Source organism: Aspergillus candidus (genome assembly GCF_002847045.1).
Source record: "Aspergillus candidus strain CBS 102.13 unplaced genomic scaffold BDW47scaffold_11, whole genome shotgun sequence".
NCBI classification, from domain to species: Eukaryota; Fungi; Ascomycota; class Eurotiomycetes; order Eurotiales; family Aspergillaceae; genus Aspergillus; species Aspergillus candidus.
Window position 1 is genome coordinate 462242 of NW_020194016.1, and position 21022 is coordinate 483263.

The 21022-nt window shown below is 51.4% G+C and overlaps 7 protein-coding genes and 1 non-coding gene across 8 annotated transcripts; 6 read left to right on the forward strand and 2 right to left on the reverse strand.

Annotated features, from left to right (window-relative positions):
* The first annotated feature begins 809 nt into the window (after nucleotides 1-809).
* Nucleotides 810-2745, forward strand: BDW47DRAFT_102631 (arginine permease). The gene is made up of 2 exons (XM_024811906.1): nucleotides 810-1152; nucleotides 1225-2745. The coding sequence occupies exons 1-2, from the start codon at nucleotides 939-941 to the stop codon at nucleotides 2715-2717; spliced, it is 1707 nt and encodes a 568-aa protein (XP_024673900.1). The 5' UTR covers nucleotides 810-938; the 3' UTR covers nucleotides 2718-2745.
* Nucleotides 2746-4630: 1885 nt separating this feature from the next.
* BDW47DRAFT_124212 (uncharacterized protein) lies at nucleotides 4631-5144 on the forward strand (the record flags this gene model as incomplete). The annotated part of the gene is made up of 3 exons (XM_024816210.1): nucleotides 4631-4789; nucleotides 4858-4875; nucleotides 4935-5144. 3 exons carry the CDS (start codon nucleotides 4631-4633, stop codon nucleotides 5142-5144), a joined length of 387 nt encoding a protein of 128 aa, XP_024673901.1.
* A 2248-nt stretch (nucleotides 5145-7392) lies between these two features.
* On the forward strand, nucleotides 7393-9166 carry BDW47DRAFT_102634 (cytochrome P450). The gene is made up of 2 exons (XM_024811907.1): nucleotides 7393-8536; nucleotides 8587-9166. Exons 1-2 carry the CDS (start codon nucleotides 7403-7405, stop codon nucleotides 8926-8928), a joined length of 1476 nt encoding a protein of 491 aa, XP_024673902.1. The 5' UTR covers nucleotides 7393-7402; the 3' UTR covers nucleotides 8929-9166.
* BDW47DRAFT_t53 lies at nucleotides 9160-9251 on the forward strand. The gene has a single exon. It is a non-coding gene; the product is annotated as a tRNA-Arg (tRNA).
* Nucleotides 9252-9458: 207 nt separating this feature from the next.
* Nucleotides 9459-10925, forward strand: BDW47DRAFT_102635 (ankyrin repeat domain-containing protein). The gene has a single exon (XM_024811908.1). The coding sequence runs from the start codon at nucleotides 9760-9762 to the stop codon at nucleotides 10804-10806; it is 1047 nt and encodes a 348-aa protein (XP_024673903.1). The 5' UTR covers nucleotides 9459-9759; the 3' UTR covers nucleotides 10807-10925.
* A 19-nt stretch (nucleotides 10926-10944) lies between these two features.
* Nucleotides 10945-13378, reverse strand: BDW47DRAFT_116361 (arsenic resistance protein ArsH; the record flags this gene model as incomplete). The annotated part of the gene is made up of 5 exons (XM_024814918.1): nucleotides 10945-11334; nucleotides 11397-11871; nucleotides 12691-12947; nucleotides 13022-13126; nucleotides 13178-13378. The coding sequence occupies 5 exons, from the start codon at nucleotides 13376-13378 to the stop codon at nucleotides 10945-10947; spliced, it is 1428 nt and encodes a 475-aa protein (XP_024673904.1).
* A 6-nt stretch (nucleotides 13379-13384) lies between these two features.
* BDW47DRAFT_9176 (uncharacterized protein) lies at nucleotides 13385-14443 on the reverse strand. The gene is made up of 2 exons (XM_024820218.1): nucleotides 14115-14443; nucleotides 13385-14030 (listed from the first exon to the last, which is right to left on the reverse strand). Exons 1-2 carry the CDS (start codon nucleotides 14344-14346, stop codon nucleotides 13636-13638), a joined length of 627 nt encoding a protein of 208 aa, XP_024673905.1. The 5' UTR covers nucleotides 14347-14443; the 3' UTR covers nucleotides 13385-13635.
* Nucleotides 14444-18028: 3585 nt separating this feature from the next.
* On the forward strand, nucleotides 18029-21019 carry BDW47DRAFT_116363 (uncharacterized protein; the record flags this gene model as incomplete). Its single annotated transcript, XM_024814919.1, has 5 exons — nucleotides 18029-18116; nucleotides 18726-19156; nucleotides 19251-20041; nucleotides 20116-20818; nucleotides 20870-21019. The coding sequence occupies 5 exons, from the start codon at nucleotides 18029-18031 to the stop codon at nucleotides 21017-21019; spliced, it is 2163 nt and encodes a 720-aa protein (XP_024673906.1).
* Nucleotides 21020-21022: the final 3 nt, after the last annotated feature.

Below are 21022 nucleotides of genomic sequence, written 5' to 3' on the forward strand. Positions count from 1 at the left end.
TAACGTCGTCCCCCACCAGTACGGTCAGCGGCAAGCAAAAGTAACCTACGTTGGCGGGTAGAACGTGAAGTACGACAAGATGGGAGGGATAAACTATTAAAGATGGTGATAGTCCCATTCCTCAGACAGCGAACCAAGTGCAGGATGGTTGAAGAGGAGAAGAAACTCGATCTCGATCTCGATCTCGATCTTGACAAGGAAAGATCGATGGCATTGTCACGTCAGCATTCATAGCACTATTCCATGCTTGCATAACGACTATATCACGTGACCGATGAGCTTGATATCCGCGGCCAAAAAAGGACTAGCGTGAAGGGAAATTATTGTCATTTTTTCTCTTTTTCATTCATACGAAAGTTAAGGCTAGAGAAACGTGACAAGGAAAGCCCTACATCAAGTGCTGCGTTGGGATTGCAATAGCTGAAGATGAATATCTAGAACGACCACACATCCCGATTCATCCTCTTGGCAAGGCTTGATGCTTAGACCCACATTACTATCCACGAGCAGACACAGCCGATCTGTCGCATGCAAGCTCCCAGCCCAGCAGGGAATCATTCAGCTATTGAGACCACCGGGACGGACATTGACAATCAAATTGAAAGACCCAAATCAGTGGATATTACTTCCTCAAGCCTAGTCCACACCGCGAATGTGTCTTTCTTTCCTTATTGCAGGCTTTCTTTTACATAATGTTTTCTCTACGGTCCGTGGGTGTGGATTCGTTTCCGGATTCTGATAGTGGATCGGATGTTCCCCGACGGTAGCCACGGTTAGCCTCTGGAGTGGCCGTGTCGAACGTTGTGGCGAAAAAGGGAAGGGAAAAAAAGGAAGAAAAAAAAAAAGAAAACAAAAAACATCTTGGCTACCCTCTCCGCGAGTTCACTTCAGAGGGATCTGCATCGTCCACCCTCCCGTCTACCATCTCACACATCGGCATGGCGGCTGACGACGTTACGGCTGCGGGTGCGGCCAAAACCCCCTTTGGAGGAAAAGTCGGTCGCGTGAGGGAGGGGGAGATCGGGCTTCGATCGCGACGCAAGGGATTGGGGGGCGACAATGACACGGAGAGGGACTCGTTGCGGGGGGACGAGCACGCGCCGGAATTAAAGCGGAGGCTGAAGAGTCGACATCTGCAGATGATTGCCATCGGTGAGTGGCGTGGAATGCAATTGTGTCTATAACATCCTTCGACCGTAGCTAACGATTGTGCGACGATAATAGGCGGCACGATCGGAACGGGCCTGTTCATTAGCAGCGGGACTGCTCTCGCGCATTCGGGACCCGCGGGAACTCTCATCGCCTATGCCTTTGTCGGCTCCATTGTCTTCTCGGTGATGGCCTCCCTCGGTGAGGTCGCGACGTACATTCCGTGCGCGGGGTCGTTTACATCGTATGCGGCGCGGCTGGTGGACCCGAGTCTTGGATTCGCGATGGGATGGATTTACTGGTTCAACTGGGCAGTGACATTCGCGGTGGAGCTGACGGCGACGGGGTTGCTCGTGCAGTATTGGGATGCAAGCTTGAATATCTCCATCTTCATTGCAGTCTTCTGGGTGGTTATTAGCGCCATCAATTACCTGCCCGTTAACTTCTATGGCGAGCTGGAGTTCTGGTTCTCCACGATCAAGGTGCTCACGGTGCTGGGGTTCATGATCTTCGCCATCTGTGTCGATGCGGGTGTGGGCCGGGGTCACTATCTCGGCTTCACGTACTGGCATAACCCGGGGGCATTCGCACCCTACAAGATCGAGCATAATGACTCCGTGGCCAAGTTCGTCGGGTTCTGGGCTGTGCTGATCCAGGCCGGTTTTTCATACCAGGGCACGGAGTTAGTGGGTGTCGCTGCCGGCGAAACAGAGAACCCGCAGAAAACAGTCCCGTCTGCCATCCGCAAGACGTTCATTCGCATCCTGGTGTTTTTCGTCCTCACGATCTTCTTCATCGGCCTAGTTGTCCCCTACGACGATCCGCGGCTCGTGACGGCCAATTCCAACACCGCCTCCGCCTCTCCCATGGTCATCGCCGCGCAGCTAGCCGGCGTGAAGGTCCTCCCGAGTTTGATCAACGCCGTGCTATTGACGGTCGTGCTGTCGGCAGCCAACTCCAACGTGTACAGCGGGAGTCGGGTGCTTCTTGGCCTTGCGGAGGAGGGTTTCGCGCCCAAGTTCTTCGGCTGGGTAACCCACAATGGTGTCCCCTGGGTGGCGGTGACGTTCACCGCTGCCTTCGGTCTGCTGGGATTCATGAACGTCTCCGCGTCCGGCGGGACAGTCTTCAACTGGTTCACAAACATCAGTAGTGTTGCTGGTTTCCTCTGTTGGACGTCGATCAGCACCAGTCACATCGGGTTCATGCGGGCCCTGAAAGCGCGCAACCAGTCGCGCGACACCCTGCCCTACAAGGCCATCTGGCAGCCCTACCTCACCTACTATGGGCTGTTCTTCAACCTCGTCATCATCTTTACGCAGGGCTTCACCGCGTGGATCCCCGAGTTTGACGTGTCCAGTTTCTTCGTCGCGTACATCTGCCCGATCCTGTTTGCGGTGCTGTACCTCGGGCACAAGATCGTCTGTCGGACTAGATTCGTGAACCCGGTCGAGGCGGATTTGGATACGGGGCGGCCACCCAACATGTCATGGGAGACGTCGGGGCCGCAGCAGACGTGGTCGGAGTGGACGAAGGAGAAGGTTCGGTCGATCTATGCCATCTCGTAGTCGCCCTGGTCCACGCCGAGTGAGGGGCACAAAGATATATCTGATAGGAGTAGATACGCATTTTTTTTTTGCTATTTCGTGAGCCCTAGAATATATTCAATCAATATGATACCAACACGGCTGGCCCCAGACATGCCACAAGCACACGGATTTCACTCATACCCCGCTGTCCGACCACCCAAACCCCCCCGAGGCCTCCAGGAGCGACACTATTCCAGAAGCCAAGACACGCGGAATCCATAGCCGTATCTCAGCCCCGTAGCGTTTCCCGAATCAGCGTAGGCGTATTCAGGCGCTGATCAGGGGCCAAACGGGGCCAATCTGCCCTATTACATAATTGTATACTTCGTATTGACCGTGGTTTTGGAAGGCCTTGCAGATGACTGCTGGGTCACATACATCACATAGAACAGCATCGTTCAATTACGAGATGATCTAATTGTCCTGCGAGAGACTAGGCGTGCCGACCAGCTGTTGGCCTGTGTGGGCCCCCCCAAATACGTCACGTCCCAATTCGGCCCCAGACGACCAAGGCCCACACAACAGACCTGGGGTAGGTTATTCCCCGCAACCTGATTAATCGTAGTAGTACGCAAAGCTCCCACTTTTCAACTGGCATGTAAGGCTTTCTGCCTCAAGCACCACATCATCGCCCCGTCCGGCGAGGCCCGCAGCGCTGTACATGTGATGCTGTCGACGCGTTGATGGAAGGATTTGGACAATAATCAACTCCCGGCTGTCGATCCGGTCAAATGAAAGGATTGTATCGCCGCAAGGGAAGCAACCACACAACCGCATTGGATGGATACCTTTGATCCTGTGCCCGGCGAGGAGCCGGTCAACGGACGTTAACTCATCCCCTGCAGTTGGCCCCTTCGTATTCCGGCCGAGCTGATTTGCCATGTATAAAGGGGGTGGCTGTCGCAAGGATGGTGCAGGCTGTATGACTTGACCACTGCTTCTTACGTCTTTATCCTCTACCGTGTTTCGTTCCGATCTGTCAAACTTTCTATATATAAATTTATATATCTGTATCTGACGAATCAGATAACAATCCCGCCCTTCACAATGCGTTTCATGTTTGCTCTTGTCGTGGCCACCGTCAGCCTGGTCACTGGGGCCAGCGCTGCCGACTGCAAGGTGCCCTACGCGCCTCAATGCGGAGAAAATGAGGTATGAAGTTTCCGATCATTTTTGCTGTATTAACTACTGGCTGGATATTCTGTGATATACAGACCCTCGTTGGTACTGCGGTGAGTTCTTATCTTATCCATTTTTGATTTTTATCAATCATCAATTGTCTCTTTTTGGGAGGCTATTTTCGAACATGGCACTCATGGAAAATAAAAGGACTGCTGGTCAGGCGAGTGCCAGCCTGCTAATGCCCACCCTTAAACATTTTTTCAGCTTCAACTTCACATCGAGAAGAATCTGGGGGTCATTGTTTGCATCGTTAGTTAGAATACGGGATACCTTTTCCAGACAAATTTAGACAGGCCGCCTGATTGTCATCAAGTTAACCCTCGTATTTTCAAACCCGGCCTCTAGCCAGTAAAAATGATTTTCTTCAGGAAAAAAAAATCAAGAAGAAAAAAAAAATCAAGAAAAGTGGAGGTATATCAAACCCATGGGATGATCAGGATCGAAGGATGCACGACTAACGCAGGCTAGTTGAGCAAGGCGCAGTCACCTCGCAATATCCCTCAATATTATTAGCACCTAGACATGACACGAGGATGCATTGTACCCCTATATGGAGCCCATAGAGATATATAATCCCCCGCCCTGTTGGTCATAGGCATTATACAAGTCTTCATACATTCCTCGTTTGCATTCTATCTCCACCAGCTTCCTCCACAAAGTCATTCTTCATATCTTTTCATAGAAAGAAAATAGTCTATCGTCTCCACAAAATGCGTTTCACCTCTGCTTTCGTCGCCGTCGCCCTTACCCTGGCTACTGGGTCCCTCGCTAGAGCTATTAACATTGAGTCGCGCTCAGAGGCCCTTGACGCCCGCCAGATCTGCACCCAACAATGTGTCCTAGAAAAGCCTCAATGTCCTGAAGGCCAGGTACGTCTTTTTATCCACACGAGGGTGATTCGATGTGATGACTGACTGGATACTTTACGATTACACAGATGGCCACTGGTAGTGAGGTGAGCTTGTTCTGTCAGGATAGAAATTGGATTGACGAAATATTAATATATGATTACAGGGGTGCTGGAGCGCTTGCTGTGTGCCTATCGGGCCGAAGCTGCCTTTCAAGCAGCCTATCAGACTTCCCGAGGACCAGACTGGTAATAAGTCTTCCAGGGCGTGTAATGGGGAGGAGGATTCGGAAAAGGATTGTTTGGGGGACAACGAGCCTGATACCCCGTGCGATCAGGACTCCGACTCCGACGGGGATTCGAACAAGGTTTGTTAGGAGGACAACAAGTCCGTGGCCATTTCAGACTTTGGCGCACCTATGGAGTATTGGATCAAGGCTGGCGATATCTCTGCAATATCTGGGACTCAGTGTTTTAAATACCAGATGAAAATGGATTTGTTTTTGATTTATTCTTGGTGTTGGTATATTTCATGCTCCATATCTCGTAGAAGTATACTTCAGTTATAGTCGCCTTCATCCAGCCTAGGGCACCGGTGCTAGAAGATGTGTTGGTTTATAATATACTTCTATTCTGCTTGCTGTGGTTCAAGGATTGCTCTCGCCTTTTTGCTTGAATCGCTGATAACAGTTATGACCTCCTCAATTGATGGTAGACAGTAGGTAGGAGATGTCATGGCCGTAAACGAAACATACCAGAACTGCTGCTCCTGGGGAATTAGGCTAGATTCTGTTTGAAAGGGCTTGTAGAATCTGCTATTTGGAATTTTTCATATGTTAATGTTATTTACCGTCGCTTTTTCTGCGGTGCCTATCAAAAAGTCGGTCAATGTCTGGGAGTCAATAATCATTAGACATCACACAAGTACATGCATTAAAGCCAAACCATAAAGTGGGAAGCCACCCTGCTAGCATCTACAGATCTCACGACCTGAGGTTATGCTAGGCTCGTATTCTCGATGGCGGCTTGTCCTGTACCGGTATAGGTTTGCGATCTGCCGGTGGCGCTGACGTGCGATGACGCGGTGCACAGCTTGGCAACGAAGAGCTTACACGAGAATATAAACTGGACTACGAGAGACTCAGGCTGACACGAGATTTGATATGTCTGCTTGATCAAAAGAAATAGGGTGGTTTCTAGTGGGCTAACCAAGGTAGCCCTAGCTATATATAGCAGCCAAGATAAACCCGTGCTTACTGGGGCCAGAATCACTGGTGGCCTGAATGAGAACCACTCCCAACCATAATATCACAACACACCCCCAGAAGACTCTAGAATGTGGCTTTGTCTACTCCTTCCTACCCTGCATAACATTAGCATCTCGTCCGGGTGTATTGAGGCCGGGCCGGGCCGCTGGTGGCATCGTTCTTGTGGCAGGGTTGTTGATGAGCCCCAAAGCGCCACGGTACTTTTCATGGTCTATTTTGTTTAGAAAGTTAGTTTATTAGTGGAGACTTAATAAACTACTCCTTAGATCGTTTTGGGAAGGGGTCAGACATGCTTGTTAGGTCTGTTCGTATATGGATAGTGTCAATCTAGTTACTTACTCTCCTCCGTACCTTCCGTGTGTAAGATATTGACAGGTGAACCCAAAGATAGGCTCAATTATGGACACACCATTATAGAATTGTTTTGAGCTCTATATGATTGTTTTGAATAAGGATATAGGGGGTTATAGTTCACCGTACATTGGTACACGTGGAAGGCATTGGTCCATAATCTAGCATAGAAAAGCAGGGATCTTTTTCCCTCTCGGCGTATTCTGCATCTTTAATCTTTCATTCACATACAGTCATTCCAATTGGGTTAATACCAGCCAAATGATAGTTCTGGATCGTTTCCATTGGACTTGGCCGGCAGTGTATTCCATCTTCCTGCAAGAAGTCTGTTTCTTGATCTAGGTACCACACAGTATAAAATACCCCACGATCAACAGGATCTTTCATACCCGATTGATATGATAGATATCACAAGAATCATCAACGGAGTCTGATTCCTCTAACAGCAGGTCATCGCCGCTGCCGAGTCACTCCAGGCAGCTACGGTAGATATGACATATCAAGCAGATCGGTTCGATAGTGTCAGATCAGCATCGCAACCACGGAGGAATCACTGGAAGATATACGAATCGCAAGTAATAAGATAGAGGCGGGGGAGGATTCTTTTATCATGGAATGATACTACGAATGGTTCATGAGAGATACTCCCTTTTTATAGTGTGCCCTGAATGATGGAAAGAGAAATGAGGGGTTTCCCCTCGCGCTAAACACATCGAGGCAAGGCCAATATCCATTTACAGGCCAGCTGCAGACGCGAAAGATGTGATATGTCTAGTCTATGCACAATGACGGGGAATTATGACTATGTCGAGAGTCGAGGTGTAATAAGACGGCCTATCTGATGCAGTGAATGTGCTTGGCAGCCGAGAATGGGGTGGCTATGCACTAGAATGCTGCATACTTGACTTAATACAATTATGCTTCCAATCTTTCCACGTCACAGGGGCTGTTTAGGTTTGCCAGGAATTTCAGGTCGACGAAGCGATGTTGATTCCACCATTTCAGACACTCCCACCATGCTGTCGATTTTGGTCGCGCTGTCCGCAGCATACATCGTCTACACCGGCGCCGTCACCATCTACAACCTGTTCTTCCACCCCCTGCACTCCATCCCCGGCCCAAAACTATGGATAGCCTTCCCTTTATTTCGCCACATTTCGCACGTCCGCGGACGGTTCGACATCGAGGTCTTCGCCCTGCACGAGAAACACGGCGACGCGGTGCGTCTGGGACCAAACGTCGTGTCGTTCGCCACGGCCCAAGCCTGGAAGGACATCTACGGCCATGGCTCGCCCCAGCTCCCTAAGGTGCTAGTCTCACCGAATAACCGACACAACATTATCACTGCCAACACCGTTGACCACACGCGGCACCGCAAAGCCTTGTCACCCGCCTTCTCCGCCAAAGCCCTTCAAGCGCAGGAGCCCATCCTGCAGATGTACGTCGACAAGCTCATCCTGCGACTCAAGATGGTCGCCGAATCGCGTTTGCCCGCCGACATGGTCAAGTGGTACAATCTGGCGACGTTCGACCTGATCGGGGACCTGGCGTTCGGGGAATCCTTTGGCGGTCTGGACTCCTCCGAGTACCACCACTGGGTGTCGACCATCTTTCAGTCGGTCCGCTTAGTACCCTTGATGAGGCTCAAGCACGCTTATCCGCTCATTTTCAAGCTCCTGGCTCTGACGATCCCCCGAAGCAAACTGGAGGCGCGATCCCGACAGGAAAAACATAGTCGCCTAACCATGCAGAAGCGCCTTCGTCGCGCGGAGAGCCGGGGGCAGGCGGATTTCGTGGATTCGATGCTCCGTCACAAGAGCGACAATGAGGGGCTGAGCGAGGCTGAGCTCACGGCTAATGCGAACGTTCTCATCGTCGCTGGGAGTGAAACGACCGCAACGCTGCTGTCGGGCCTCACATACTGGCTGCTGCGAACGCCAGAAGTGCTGGAGAAGGTGACTAAAGAGGTCCGCTCGACGATGGCTCAGGAGGAGGACATCACGTTTCACAGTGCCAGCGCCCAGCTCCCGTACCTGCTCGCCTGTCTCAACGAGGCCCTCCGGATGTATCCCCCTGTGCCGACCGGACTGGAGCGGATGACTCCACCCGGAGGACCGATCACCATCGCGGGATATCAGATCCCTCCTCAGGTAAGCTAGAACCACCACCACTCCATCCAGATCACGGTTAATCAAAACAGACTGCCGTATCCGTCCACCAGCTAGCGTCCTATCACTCCGACCGACACTTCCACGACGCACGTCGCTTTATCCCCGAGCGGTGGCTGCCCGAAGCCAAAAGCGACCCGTCCTCACCATTCTACCATGATCATCGTGATATCCTGCAGCCGTTCTTAGTGGGTCCTCGCAACTGCCTGGGGAAGAACCTCGCTTACAGCGAGATGAGGATTATCATGGCGCGCATGCTGTGGAACTTCGACCTCCAACTGTGCGAGGAGAGCGCGACGTGGAATGAGCAGCGATCGTACCTTTTATGGGAGAAGCCGCCGCTGATGTGCCAGCTGCGTGAGCGAACGCGCTGATGGGGGTATCACAGTGGATTGTGTATCTTTGGCCGGGCCGGGCTTATTCGAGTCTTGCTGGGTTGATTGCAATATTGGACATGCCTTACATAATAATCTGTTTTCTATTGCTATACCTCATACATAGAGTGTCCCTCTTGCCCTTATTTTCCAGATCAAGTGCTGGATATAACGTAGTTCAATGGAGATACCATTGGTAAATCAATGCAGACTCATAGCTTGACTAATGCAGGCCGGCTGGCCTAATGGCAAGGCGCCAGATTTCGGCACGAAATCACGATTCAAATCTCTGGAGATTAAGGGTTCGAGTCCCTTGTCGGTCATTTTATTTTACATATATCCTTCGTTTTTTATTTTTACAAATGCTAGAAACAAATCCGTGAACATACATTAGTGAAAGGACACTTGCCAAGCCAACAAAGACTAGGCACTCCCGAGGTTCCTATCCCGACATGATGTCATCGACCGAGCTATTCGGCGACAAAACCGACTACTTTTGACTATTGCTCACTATCCAGCACCTAATAAGTAGGAGGAGCCTACCAGGCTTAGGTGACATCCACTGGTACGGCCATACGATGATCAGTGGGCTGATCTCCACCGGCATAGCTTCATTCGATGAGAGATCACCACCGCAAGGACACACAGCCTTGGTGACGACCCCGCGTCTTCTAATACCATCGCCCATCTTATGATCCATATGTCTTGATCCTACTTCCCACCATGATCCCCAGAAAACCACCGAACACGCAATAAAAAGGCCAAATTCACACCAGAGCAGTAAAAAGGGGAAAACAGAACAAAACCTATGACAACCGCAACCCATCAACAATGTCGACCTTACCTGTCGAGCTCATCCTCGCCATAGCCGAACACCTCCCCTTCAACGCCTTTTTCGCCCTCCTACGCGCCATCCCCGAGCTCGGCGCCCTCCTCACACACCGCCATCAATGGCACAACGCATCCACAACCGCCCTACACGTCGCCGCCCGCGAAGCCGACCACCGCATATGCGCCGCGCTACTCTCCAGCGCGGCCGTCGATCCTAACATCCAAACCTCTGACTCCAAACAAACCCCTTTACATCTCGTCGCGGCAAACGGGTGCGTCCCTATCGCAAAGGGCCTGCTCGCCCGCGCCGATATCGACGTCAACTGTCGGGATAGCGCCGGTCGCACCCCGCTGTTGATTGCTTCCATGAGTGGTCACTGTGCGGTGGTTGCGCTGCTGGCGGCGCGGGACGATGTCGATTGTAATGCGAGGGATGCGCATTCGCAGACGCCGCTGTTTTGCGCCGCCTGGGGCGGTCATGCTGGGATCGTGCGCATGCTGGTTGGGTGTGACGGTATCGAGCTGGACTCGAAGGATGATGGTGCGCGCTCGCCGCTGCTTGTCGCTGCTATGAGTGGGCATGGGGTTGTGGTACGACTGCTACTACGGAAGGGGGGAGTGGATGTTAATGCGAGGGATGTTAATGGGTGGACGCCGCTGCTGTGGGCGGCGCGCTTTGGGTGCGACGAGGGGGTCGAGAGGTTGTTGGGGAAGGAGGAGATTGATGTTAATTGCCGGGGGGCGTTTGGCTGGACTCCGCTGTTGATTGCTGCTATGAATGGTCATGACACCGTGGTGGAGCGGCTTGTTTGCCAACGGAAGCTCGAGATGAACTGTCGCGATGAGCGACAGATGACGCCGCTTTGTTGGGCTACTCGCAATCAACACCGTGGTGTTGTAGGGCTGTTGTTGAAGCATGGTGGTGTGGAAGTCCAGCCTGGATTACCGCCGTCTCGCTGTCGGATATCGGTCCGGATGATCTTGAGGAGATATCTCTCTGTTTTGACTAGGAATGCGCGGATATCGCACTCGAAAGCTTTGAAATGAATATGGACAACAAATGCATGATCGACTTTCCCTTATGGTATGAGTCTCACTGAGCAGCTGAATAATCCTCGTTGTTCACACTAACGAGCAAGGATAGATCATGCAGCATTGATACGGGTCATCTATATACAGCAATCTCTACGACTGCATCTTCGCCTCCTTAATCCGTTTCTGCTCCCTCTCACTAAACCGATCCCCGAACAGCTCCAGATGAGGTCTCATCAAAATCGTATACTTGACAAACTCCTCCATGCAATCCACCAACCGGTCACGGTTCCCACTCGCCATCAGCCTCTGATCCCCCGGCGTCCCCTCGTCCGGGAAATGCGTGTACGCTTGCGGGATCGACGATTGGTTTGGAATGGTAAACATGCGCATCCACCGGCCCAATATCCGCAGCGAGTTCACCGCGTTGAAGGACTGCGAGCCGCCGCATACTTGGGCGATGGCTAGTGTGCGACCTTGCGTTGGGCGGACGCTTCCTGTGCTAAGCGGGATCCAGTCGATCTGGTTTTTGAAAACGGCGGTCTGATTTCGTCAGTTGTGTTCGAACCTTTGTATCTTGAAGAAGGGGAAAGGGAGAAACGAACCAGATTCCCATGCTGCTCAGGCGACACCCACAAATGCCCATCACTCCAGCGGCTCAGCTCCCGCAACTCCTGCACTTTGGGATGCCCATGCTCGACATCGTTCTTCACGGGCAGACCGGTCGGATCATATACGCGCACGTCGCATCCCAGACGGAACAGGATCCGGCTTGCCTCTAGAGCGACAAGTCGCGAGTAGGACCGTCTGCGGAGACTGCCGTAGAGGACGAGGACCTTCAGTCGGGGTGATGTCTGCAGCGAGGTCGCTGCCATTTGCAGGGCGGTTGTTAGCTCTAGCGTGCTGACCCAGTCGGTGGCGGGGTCTTCGTTCAGGATGAAGGGGCGGTATTTATTGCGAATGTCTGGGTCATCTTCGCTTTCGGGAACGGCGAGGGTTTGGTGTTTGGGGATAGTTTGGTGGCTGTTTGCCTGTGCCGGGCCGGTTGTTTCTGGCTGTGGGTGTGTCATTGTGCTGTATCTGTAGGGCGAGAAACGGGCTCCGGTGAGGAGTCTCGAGCTCGAATTGAAGAAGGTTGGGATACGAAAACGAGCGAGCATCTAGAATTGCTGTTTGATGTCTGGATGTCTAGATAGTGGTGGTTTGCCGATCATGAAGCCGTACTATGTATTTATTCGGGACATCAACAGCCGGCATGTCACTGGTGAGCGATGATTGGCTGGTACCATCAAGTGCAAAAATAATGAATGTGGGTCTGGTGGGGGCATTGCGTAGATTCACGCTTAAGTAATTATGCATTTGCCATGTCTATCTCTGCTGCTTTGGTGAATGGGATTGGATACAATATGCACTTGGTCTACTGTTGTAGTGGTGAAGCAGCTGTGATTGACGTCTGGGGTTATTTCGATGACCATAAAGTCATACAACTGATTTCCCTAACCATGGTTAAGCCTCTCTAGAAGAATGCAGAAGTATATACTCGGAACATCGAACTCTCCACAGTTTCAAGCCTTGATAGCGTAAATTTGGAATGACCCTAGCGAAAATTAATAAAGACGAGTAAAATATAGCAGAGAGAAGTAACTCACCGACCCACTCATTGAAGTCCAGCGCCGCAATATCAGTGGTGATCTCATTAGCCCCCATACCGCAGCACGATTTCTGGGGCAGATACGTCGAATTCTTGTACAGGTTGAGGTCCGATTTGGCGTCAACAATAAGGGCATCTAGGAAGAGTCAGCAACGAAATAGCTCCTGTGGTGGAAATCCATACTTTGCAATCCAGCCTGGGCGAGGTATCCCTTATACTCATCAATTTGACCGGCGCCGGCCACACACCCCACATAGAGTGCCATGTTCTTGGTGATGTGGTCGGGTAGGGGCTTTCTCGCCAGGATATCGCTAATGGCAACCCGTCCACCTGGCTTCAGGAGACGCGCAATCTCGCGGAACACAGCCGGTTTGTCACCGATGGGGACGAGGTTGATCACGCAGTTACTAATGATACAGTCGACGCTGGCGTCGGGCAGGGGAATAGCGTTGATGGTCGCTTCGATGAATTGGGCGTTGGAAAGGCCGGCTTTTTGGGCGTTGTTCTCGGCGAGTTCAATCATGCTCTGATTCGGGCGTTAGTCTTCAACTTGAGATGGAAGGCAGATGGCATACACACCTTGGTCATGTCAACTCCGATCGCCTTTCCACTGGAACCGACCTTGCGAGCGGCTAGAAGGACGTCAATGCCACTGCCACTTCCAAGGTCGACGACAGTTTCGCCCTGTTGTTGTAAGAAAGGTGGTCCAGGACGTGGCTGGAAGGGTGGACGAACCTCATTCACGTTGGCGAATCCCACGGGGTTGCCACAGCTTAGACCGAGATTGGTCTTTTCAGGCAGCGAGCTGAGGTCTTCTGCGCTATACCCAAATGCCCTGGCAATGTCCTCGTCCTGGGCTTGCTGTTGGGTAACCTTGCTTTGCTCCGCCATGTCCCCGTAGCGGGACTGCACCAGGTTGTATGTGTTATCAGCCATCTGGAATATATGTTTCAGATGATAGACTGGGGAAGTAGTTGATTTGGGAACCAGGAATAGTGCTATGCAAGTGAAGGAAGAAAGTAGATAGGGAAGAGAGAAAGCTGGTTTATATGTTTCCGAACGTTCCTCCCAACAATTTCCCAAAATCAAGAAGTAGGCCACAGCCTGACTGTGATTGGAGGACGAGGCTATAACCGATATGTCACCAGTTTGCGCACGTGCCAAGAGGGGAAACTGGTATGTCATCACTTTCGTCACGTAATCTCACTCATCACAGCGAACAGGACTCGATTGTCCACCCTGCAGCCTTCCCATTGAAACCGTGCGCGGCGATACCCACACCGCAGCCGCATGTCCAACTCTGAGATACTGAGGTTTTTCCGATTGCAGCTCATGACTAGCTCTAATGCGACGGCGCACACTGTCGTGTCATAGTTGGACTCAAAAGCCTCTACGTCTGTAGTAGGAGCTGTAGGGTGGGGCTGAATTTCATTCGGAAGTAGTAAAAACGAGTCGGGTTCCATCAGAGGCAGGATCTGAGGGTAGTCGGTCTCCCGGGAAAAATCTGTGGAATAGCTGAGTGATATAGCCGGCGATGGACATAGTTGACGGTCAAAAGGGTCTTTATCGGTAACCTTGTCCTTCTGGTCTGGTAGATTGCCCAGCGTCAGTAACATAGAACCCATGAGAAGGATTATAGTTGATTAGCGATGTTAAAGGAATGATGTCCTACCGGGGCCTCTCCACGGCGTGACGGGGAGTACTGCACCATCTCCAATAGGATCGGGATTCAAGGCCACATCTTGTTCCAACTCTTCTGCCCCGTCGATCACCCTATTGCATTCCCCGCATTTGCGAACATCACTCGTTGAGCTCAATAATCCCCGCAGCCTCTCATTCTCCTGGAGAAGCTCATCGGTCACACTCTCGAGTCTGCAGATCTCCTGCGATGTCGTTGATTCCATGTTTGCGAGCCGCAATTCAAGCTCTGTGATATAGTCTCGCTTGCGCTGTCTACATCGCCGCTGGTTGTTGCGGATGCGATTCAGGTCTTCCGCCTAGTGGGGTCAGGTTGACAGTTGCAAAGGGATGGATATGGGAGTGTGTCTTGCCTTGGTCTTTTGTTTCACTCGGGGCATGGTTGGAAATAAGCGCCGTTCTAGTGGTAGAAAAGGAAAGGGGATAAGTGTGTCCGAACTGTGCTTAGTTGGAGACCCTGATGATGCCATGAAAGAAACGGTGGAGGATCGTCGGGAGATGTGATCACCTGATTAGCCCTGGCCTGATGCTGGATGTCTCGATCCACGGTTGTGACACCCCACCGGTGGGATGCGGGGTATATGCAGTGAAAAACCAAATCAATGGATAAATACATGAAAGTAGAATTAATAAAGTGTCAAAAAGTCGGCGTGCATAGTAGGCGATTCGTAAAATCGGCTGCAGCACTGACTCCATATTAACTACCATCACCAACCCATACAAGTGGCCATAATGACAGCACTTCAGACTTCCCAACATTCGGGAAGGATTTCCACCGCTGTGCTCATATCCACAGTCTGGGTGTTCCCCGCCACGGTGAGCGACAACTCCCACGACATTCTATGGCTGTGCGCTATATTAAACGTAACGAAATCCGGGTAAACCGTACCAGAGAAAATATTCCGTCGCCCCATTACATGAAGGTGGTCGGGTGAAAGCACAAGGTGAAGCATCTCTCCGATATCGATCGGCTGGTCCCGATGCTCTATAGGAAAAATTATCGGTGTCTCTAAAACCTTAAAGATGTCTTGGAGCTGAAGGTCTTGTTTTATCGAGTGTGCATCGTGGTGGACCCCGGAGATCCTGTTCCCCCCGGTACTGATCTTTGTCGTCGAATGCACAACCGCTCTGGATTTTTGATTTTTTATAATATCTCTATTATAGTTATCGCCAGAACCCCACATTATTACTCAAATGAACACCAGTTCAACAGCTAATTCTCTTTAGTTACAGATCTCTACACTGCCTCTTGGAGAGACCTGACGCGGATGCTCCTAGGGCTCCCCTGCAGGTACTTTGCCGGGCTATATATAGTCCATGATTATATAGTTAGCAAGATAAATAATCAATGAATAAGTTTAGCTATGTGAAGATTTACCGCTTGTTGACAATAGCCAATCCTTATAAAATGATAATATACGTCATTGGTACTAAAAGCGCAACAAGAACAATTGTTGGGATACTCTCATGCTTTGATGAAATAGGTAATCCCGAGGTAAAGCTGCAAGCATAAACTCATTTCAAACTTGTTCCATTCCCGCGGGGGAGTATTTGACCTGGACGGTATGTACACAGGGAAAACTATGATATTCGGCTTCTACAATGCGCCTGCCCTCCTGAATAACAGCGGGACTGGAGGGAGAAAGAGTGATGGCCGTGACTCCTGATTTGGCCTCCTCCCTAGTCTTCACGTCCTTCTTGTCTCTCTTCGTCCTCTCCTCAACTCTCGCCATGCATTTTTCACATTCACATATTCACTGTGTCACTCATTCATCTTGTTAATCTGATATAATACGACACCCTACCTTATTTCCTTATTTTTTCTTATCCACGATGCCTCGTTCACCCACGGAAGAGGCACTGTCGGAACTCCAGTACGGACAGGGCGAGATCTTGAAATCCTTTGGAAACCTTCGTACTATGGGATACGGAGACCACATTGACCCTCCGAAGCTGGTAATATGCGGCTGCAAGCAAACGGGCAAGAGCTCTGTTCTCGATGCCATCACTCGAATCCGGTTTTCGCAGCTGCATAGCACCCGCTTACCAATAGAGGTGGCTTTTCGTCGCAGTTCAACCGCCAACATCAAAGTTTCCATCATTTCAAGTAATACCGAAGCGGGAGACCGGGAGGAGGACGGACGCGAAGATCTGGTACCTGGGTCTGTTCTCGAGGTCGACGACCTCCCATCGGCAGTTCGCGAGACAGAAAAGACTCTGGGGTCTGCCGATGACCAACGTCTTACTGCTGGGGATCATATTCTCAGAATGAGCTTTTGTGGTCCGGAAATGCCGGAGCTAACACTTGTGGATCTGCCCGGTTTCGACTTGCCTTCTTTATGTAAGGAAGAAACAGATCAGGGATGGCCTCTCGATCGTCTGGTTAGAAGGTATATGAAAGATCCACTGACGACCTTGATCGTAGTCGTGAGCGCCAAAGTGACCGATAACTGGCAGCGGGCATTCGAGGTCATCAAAACGTACGACCCTGACGGGGTGCGTACATTGGGTGTCGTGACATGCTTGGATATGACCGATCCGGATGCACATGAGCATCAACTGGCGCTTGAGCTGCTTCAAAACAAGAGATTTCCTCTCGAGCTACAATGGCATGCCATTGTGAACCGGAGTTTGTCCGAATATGCAATCAGCGACCAAGCAAGAGACACGAAGGAAGACATATGCTTGAGCTGTGAACCCCGCGCCTCACGATTGATCGGATGTCGCGGTGCTCGGGAATTTCGTCGTGGGCTAGCCGGTCTCCTACGCGGCAAGCTTTGCGAAAGTATGTTTCCACAATGGAGAGACGAGATAGTTCGTCAATTCAAAATCATTCAGGGGAAACGATTGATTCAAGGGCCCCCACGACCGACGGTCCAAAAGCAACGAGCTATTCTCTATGGCACCAGCGAGGAATTCCAACGCCTCGCGCAGCACGCTCTAAATGGAGCCTACGGAGATGTATTTTTTAAATGGAGCGGCACGGGCAGACTAGGCTGTCGTTGCCTGCGGATCGTTGTACAGAGGCTGAAAAGTGATTTTGTCGAGGCAATAGCTATTCGTGGAGGTCGGAAGAAGATCATCGACGCGGGTGGGATGGTTGCCGAACATGACCGTATGCGACAGGCTATACAGTCAGACAACCTCTACATGGGTTTCTGGGATGGTAGATATGTAGATCGTCAAACCCAGGCCGCTGAGTTCGATTATGACTTACGCGGAGAGCGAGACTTGGTGAAACGTGGTGATCTATCGACTTGTTTGGTCGTGGACTTGCTCCGCGATATGACCGAGTCATGGGATGAGTTGGCGGAGAAACACCTGACGGCAGTGTTGCAAGCATTGAGGGAATTTACCAGTGAGCTTCTTCAACATATCGCAGGGGATACCCTGGGTGCATCCCTATTCACAAGGTTCATGGACGCCCGGTTGAGGGATGCACAGGGAGCTGCGATCAAACAGAAGGCAGTGGCTCTTGATCGATTACGTCCAAAACATCTGGCTCTAGCCGGGACGAGCCTTAACGATCGGAACAGAATAGCCCTTGCACTCCCCAGTCTGCGAAATTCCAAATACGAGGCTGTCGGACCAGGTGTTGGACGCATGGCCGCGAACGTGGAGCAACCCGACAATCTCATGACTGGTACAGACCTCGTTGGCTGGGCAGAAAGATATTACAATGTAATATATTTGATCTTTGACTGAGAAACAGTTGATGCTAACCTTCCATGGCCGCAGAGAGCGTGTGATGAATTTGTTTTCCGGTTGAACTCCCTTATCATTGAAGACTTTCTTCGCTCTGGCACGGAGGGTGTTTTTACAGCAAGGGACGTTTATAGCTTACAAGACGATCAAGTCCAAGAAGTAGCAGCGGAATCGATTGACGCGATGACCGAACGAGATGCCCTAGTACAGGAGTATGAAATTTTGCGCGCCACTTCCCGGTCGTTCGCTATTCATGCCAAAATTGGTTATGGTAAGAACCCTACAACCGGCGAATGCGGTAGATGATAATAAAACGTTATAGATCCCGAGGAGGTCGCCCTATATGCAATGAATATTGCTTGGAACCCTACTTCTGATGACGTCGGGGGAAGGCGTGTGGTGATTAAAACAAAGGACGGGTGTGCCAAATCCGTATGAGATCTTGTCCCACGACCCGGTTTCATATCATCTTTTCGTGTTAGGTTCACATATTATTACAACAACCAAGCTATAAAAAAGGGATCGATGATACCTCCGTAAGATATTAATAGTCAACTGCAACTATCCGAGGGGCGCCCTTGGCGGATCGTTCAGCGCAGGGAGACGGGCCAAGAACAAAGGAACAATATCAAGCGCCTCCCCAAACCCTAATTCATACCGTTTCTTTGTCCATGGCCAGAACTCATCAATCACCTCCTTCTTCCTAATACCCCTGGCTTGCATTGTGTAGCTCACCGTCCGACCTTCTCCCAACCCCGTGTAATCTACCGTGTTCCTACACCAACCCAGCAGCAACAGTGATGACACGAGTACTCGTCATCGGAGCCGGCACGCATCCTTCCCTTATCAATATAGATGTTATCACTGACGAATACGAAAGGACTTTACGGTCTCGTCGCAGCCAAAACCTACCTCCAAGTAACAGGTGCCTACGATGTGTCGAGCGAGGAGAAAGACACCGCTTCCAACCCAGAAGTACCGCCTGTCTTCACTTCCTCGTCCTCTTCATCTGGATCCAGTACAGGCAGTGTCGAAGTCGACATTATACCAACCGTCCTGATCATCGACGCAGCGAAGTCTCTCGGCGGCACGTGGGCCCAAGAGCGCCTGTACCCCAATCTGCTCAGTCAGAATTCCTACGGTCTGTACGAGTACAGTGACTTGCCTTTGGGGGACGCTCTGCGGGACAGTGAGAGCCTTGAGGGAGAAGATCCAGCCGGGCAGTTTATTCCTGGATGGAAGATTCATCGGTATCTGCAAGTTTGGTGCGAGAAGTGGGGGTTGCTGGGGAGGATGAGGTTTGGATGGAGGGTTGGTTCTCTTTTTTTCTTTCTTTTTCACTCACACACTCTCGCTATATTTCCCCTTTTGTTCTTGGAAGGTGTGATGATGATTGATCGTACAGGTCGTGAGTATTCGTCGGCTTCTCACAGGGGAATGGGAAGTCAGGGTTATCATCTCTCATGAAGACTGCCAGGACAGCTCCATCACGCTCATCTGTGATAAGTTGATTTTGGCAACGGGGCTGACATCTGAGCCCAATATCCCTAATATTCCAGACGAGACAGAAGCAGGGGAGAAAGATTGCCTGCCTAGAATCCACGCCAAAGAAGTCGGTCAGTACTGTCGCGAGAACCTAGGCTATCGTCCCATCCCGCGCGCAAAGAAGAAAAAGAAGGATAGCGATGAAATACGCACTCTTGATGAACAGAAGCTACGTACGGTCGTTGTGCAAGGAGGAGCAAAGTCCTCTTTTGATTTCGTCCATCTGTTTGCCTCTCTGCATCGCGACGTGCCATTGCATTCGTTGGACAGCAAGCATCCTACAAAGGTGCAGGTCCACTGGGTAATCCGCGAGAAGAACGCAGGCCTGGCGTGGATGGCGCCCCCGGAGTCGAAGCTCCCTAATGGGCGGTTCGCACCCAGCGACAAGGCGGCGAGTACGAGGCTGGTGGGCATGTTGACGCCGTGCGTGTATAACACCCCGAAGCGGATTGCCATCTCGCGACCGACTGGCGCCGATGCGTGGGGATGGCGGCCGAGGGTCGAGGGTACTTGGTGGTGTAGACTCCTCCACGGTAACCCTGTCGGTCGGCTTGCGGTCCGCCGGTTGTGGAATTCTATTGATCGAGACATTAAGATGTCGGCGGGGTATGATTCGGATTCTAAAATGGAGAAGCTGCGACCGGGGAGTAGGTGCGTATACACACATACATACATCTACGGTTGTTTGTTTCTTCTCCTGGAATGAAGGTAGCTAACATGAGCAGCGTCATCGACTGTGCCGCATCTGGCGGCATCGCAAACCACCCGAACTTCTGGGAGACTCTCCGTGGCGAGAACGTGCATGTGCATCGAGCTGATATCACGGCGTTCACTGAATCAGCCTGCAACCCCACTGTCCATCTCGACAACGGCGACGTAATCCCCGACGCGGATCTCATTGTGCACGCCACTGGATGGAAGCCCGTAGCGTCTATCCCGTTCGAGCCGGCTTCGCTGGCGTATACCCTCGGCCTCGCATGCTCTGTGGAGAAGCTGGCGCAGCAGCCATGCGACGGTATATCACGGTTGCTGTCTGCGTGGGACGAGCTGGACTCGAAGATTGAGTCGAAGATGAGATGCGTCTTCGATGCTAACAAGTTCCGTGCTCTGCGGCGGGCCTCCGAGAGCACTTCTTACCGACTTTTCCGGAGAATGGTGCCCCCATCGCTGGCTGCGCAGGGTGACCACTCGTTTGTTGTTCTTGGCGTCGTGCTGAGTAGTACTGTCGCTGTTGTTGCGGAGGTGCAGGCTCTTTGGGCAGCGGCGTTTCTAACGGGGGCCCTGGACGGAGAGGGTCATTCCTGTGGGGGGCTGCCCTCTCCGTTGCAGATCAATGGTTGCGTGGAGGATGGCTTGCGCGAGGCCGTCTCGGAAGATGTTGTCTGGGGAAAACTAACGGGTAGTGGCTTAGATGTAGATGCCATCCATGTGAGTGTCTAATTGTTTGCGTGGCTAAGTTTGGAGATTGACTGTGGACAGTATAACGACATCCTGTTGCGGGACCTTGGGCTCAACCCTTATCGGCTGGGCGGGGGCTGCTTTAACGAGCTGATGGGAACTTATGGTCCGGCGGCGTACGCTGGGATTGTGGACGAGTGGTTGCGTCGACGAGAAGAAGACAAGTATTGACGC

Excerpts from the sequence above, each read along its gene's own strand:
- BDW47DRAFT_102635 (XM_024811908.1), top strand. The coding sequence starts at position 9,760 with ATGTCGACCTTACCTGTCGAGCTCATCCTCGCCATAGCCGAACACCTC.
- BDW47DRAFT_102631 (XM_024811906.1), top strand. The coding sequence starts at position 939 with ATGGCGGCTGACGACGTTACGGCTGCGGGTGCGGCCAAAACCCCCTTT. Across the intron at positions 1,153-1,224 it reads TCTGCAGATGATTGCCATCG|GCGGCACGATCGGAACGGGC; the intron begins GTGAGTGGCGTG and ends CGACGATAATAG.
- BDW47DRAFT_9176 (XM_024820218.1), bottom strand. The coding sequence starts at position 14,346 with ATGGAATCAACGACATCGCAGGAGATCTGCAGACTCGAGAGTGTGACC. Across the intron at positions 14,031-14,114 it reads CACGCCGTGGAGAGGCCCCG|ACCAGAAGGACAAGGTTACC; the intron begins GTAGGACATCAT and ends GCAATCTACCAG.
- BDW47DRAFT_102634 (XM_024811907.1), top strand. The coding sequence starts at position 7,403 with ATGCTGTCGATTTTGGTCGCGCTGTCCGCAGCATACATCGTCTACACC. Across the intron at positions 8,537-8,586 it reads GATATCAGATCCCTCCTCAG|ACTGCCGTATCCGTCCACCA; the intron begins GTAAGCTAGAAC and ends TAATCAAAACAG.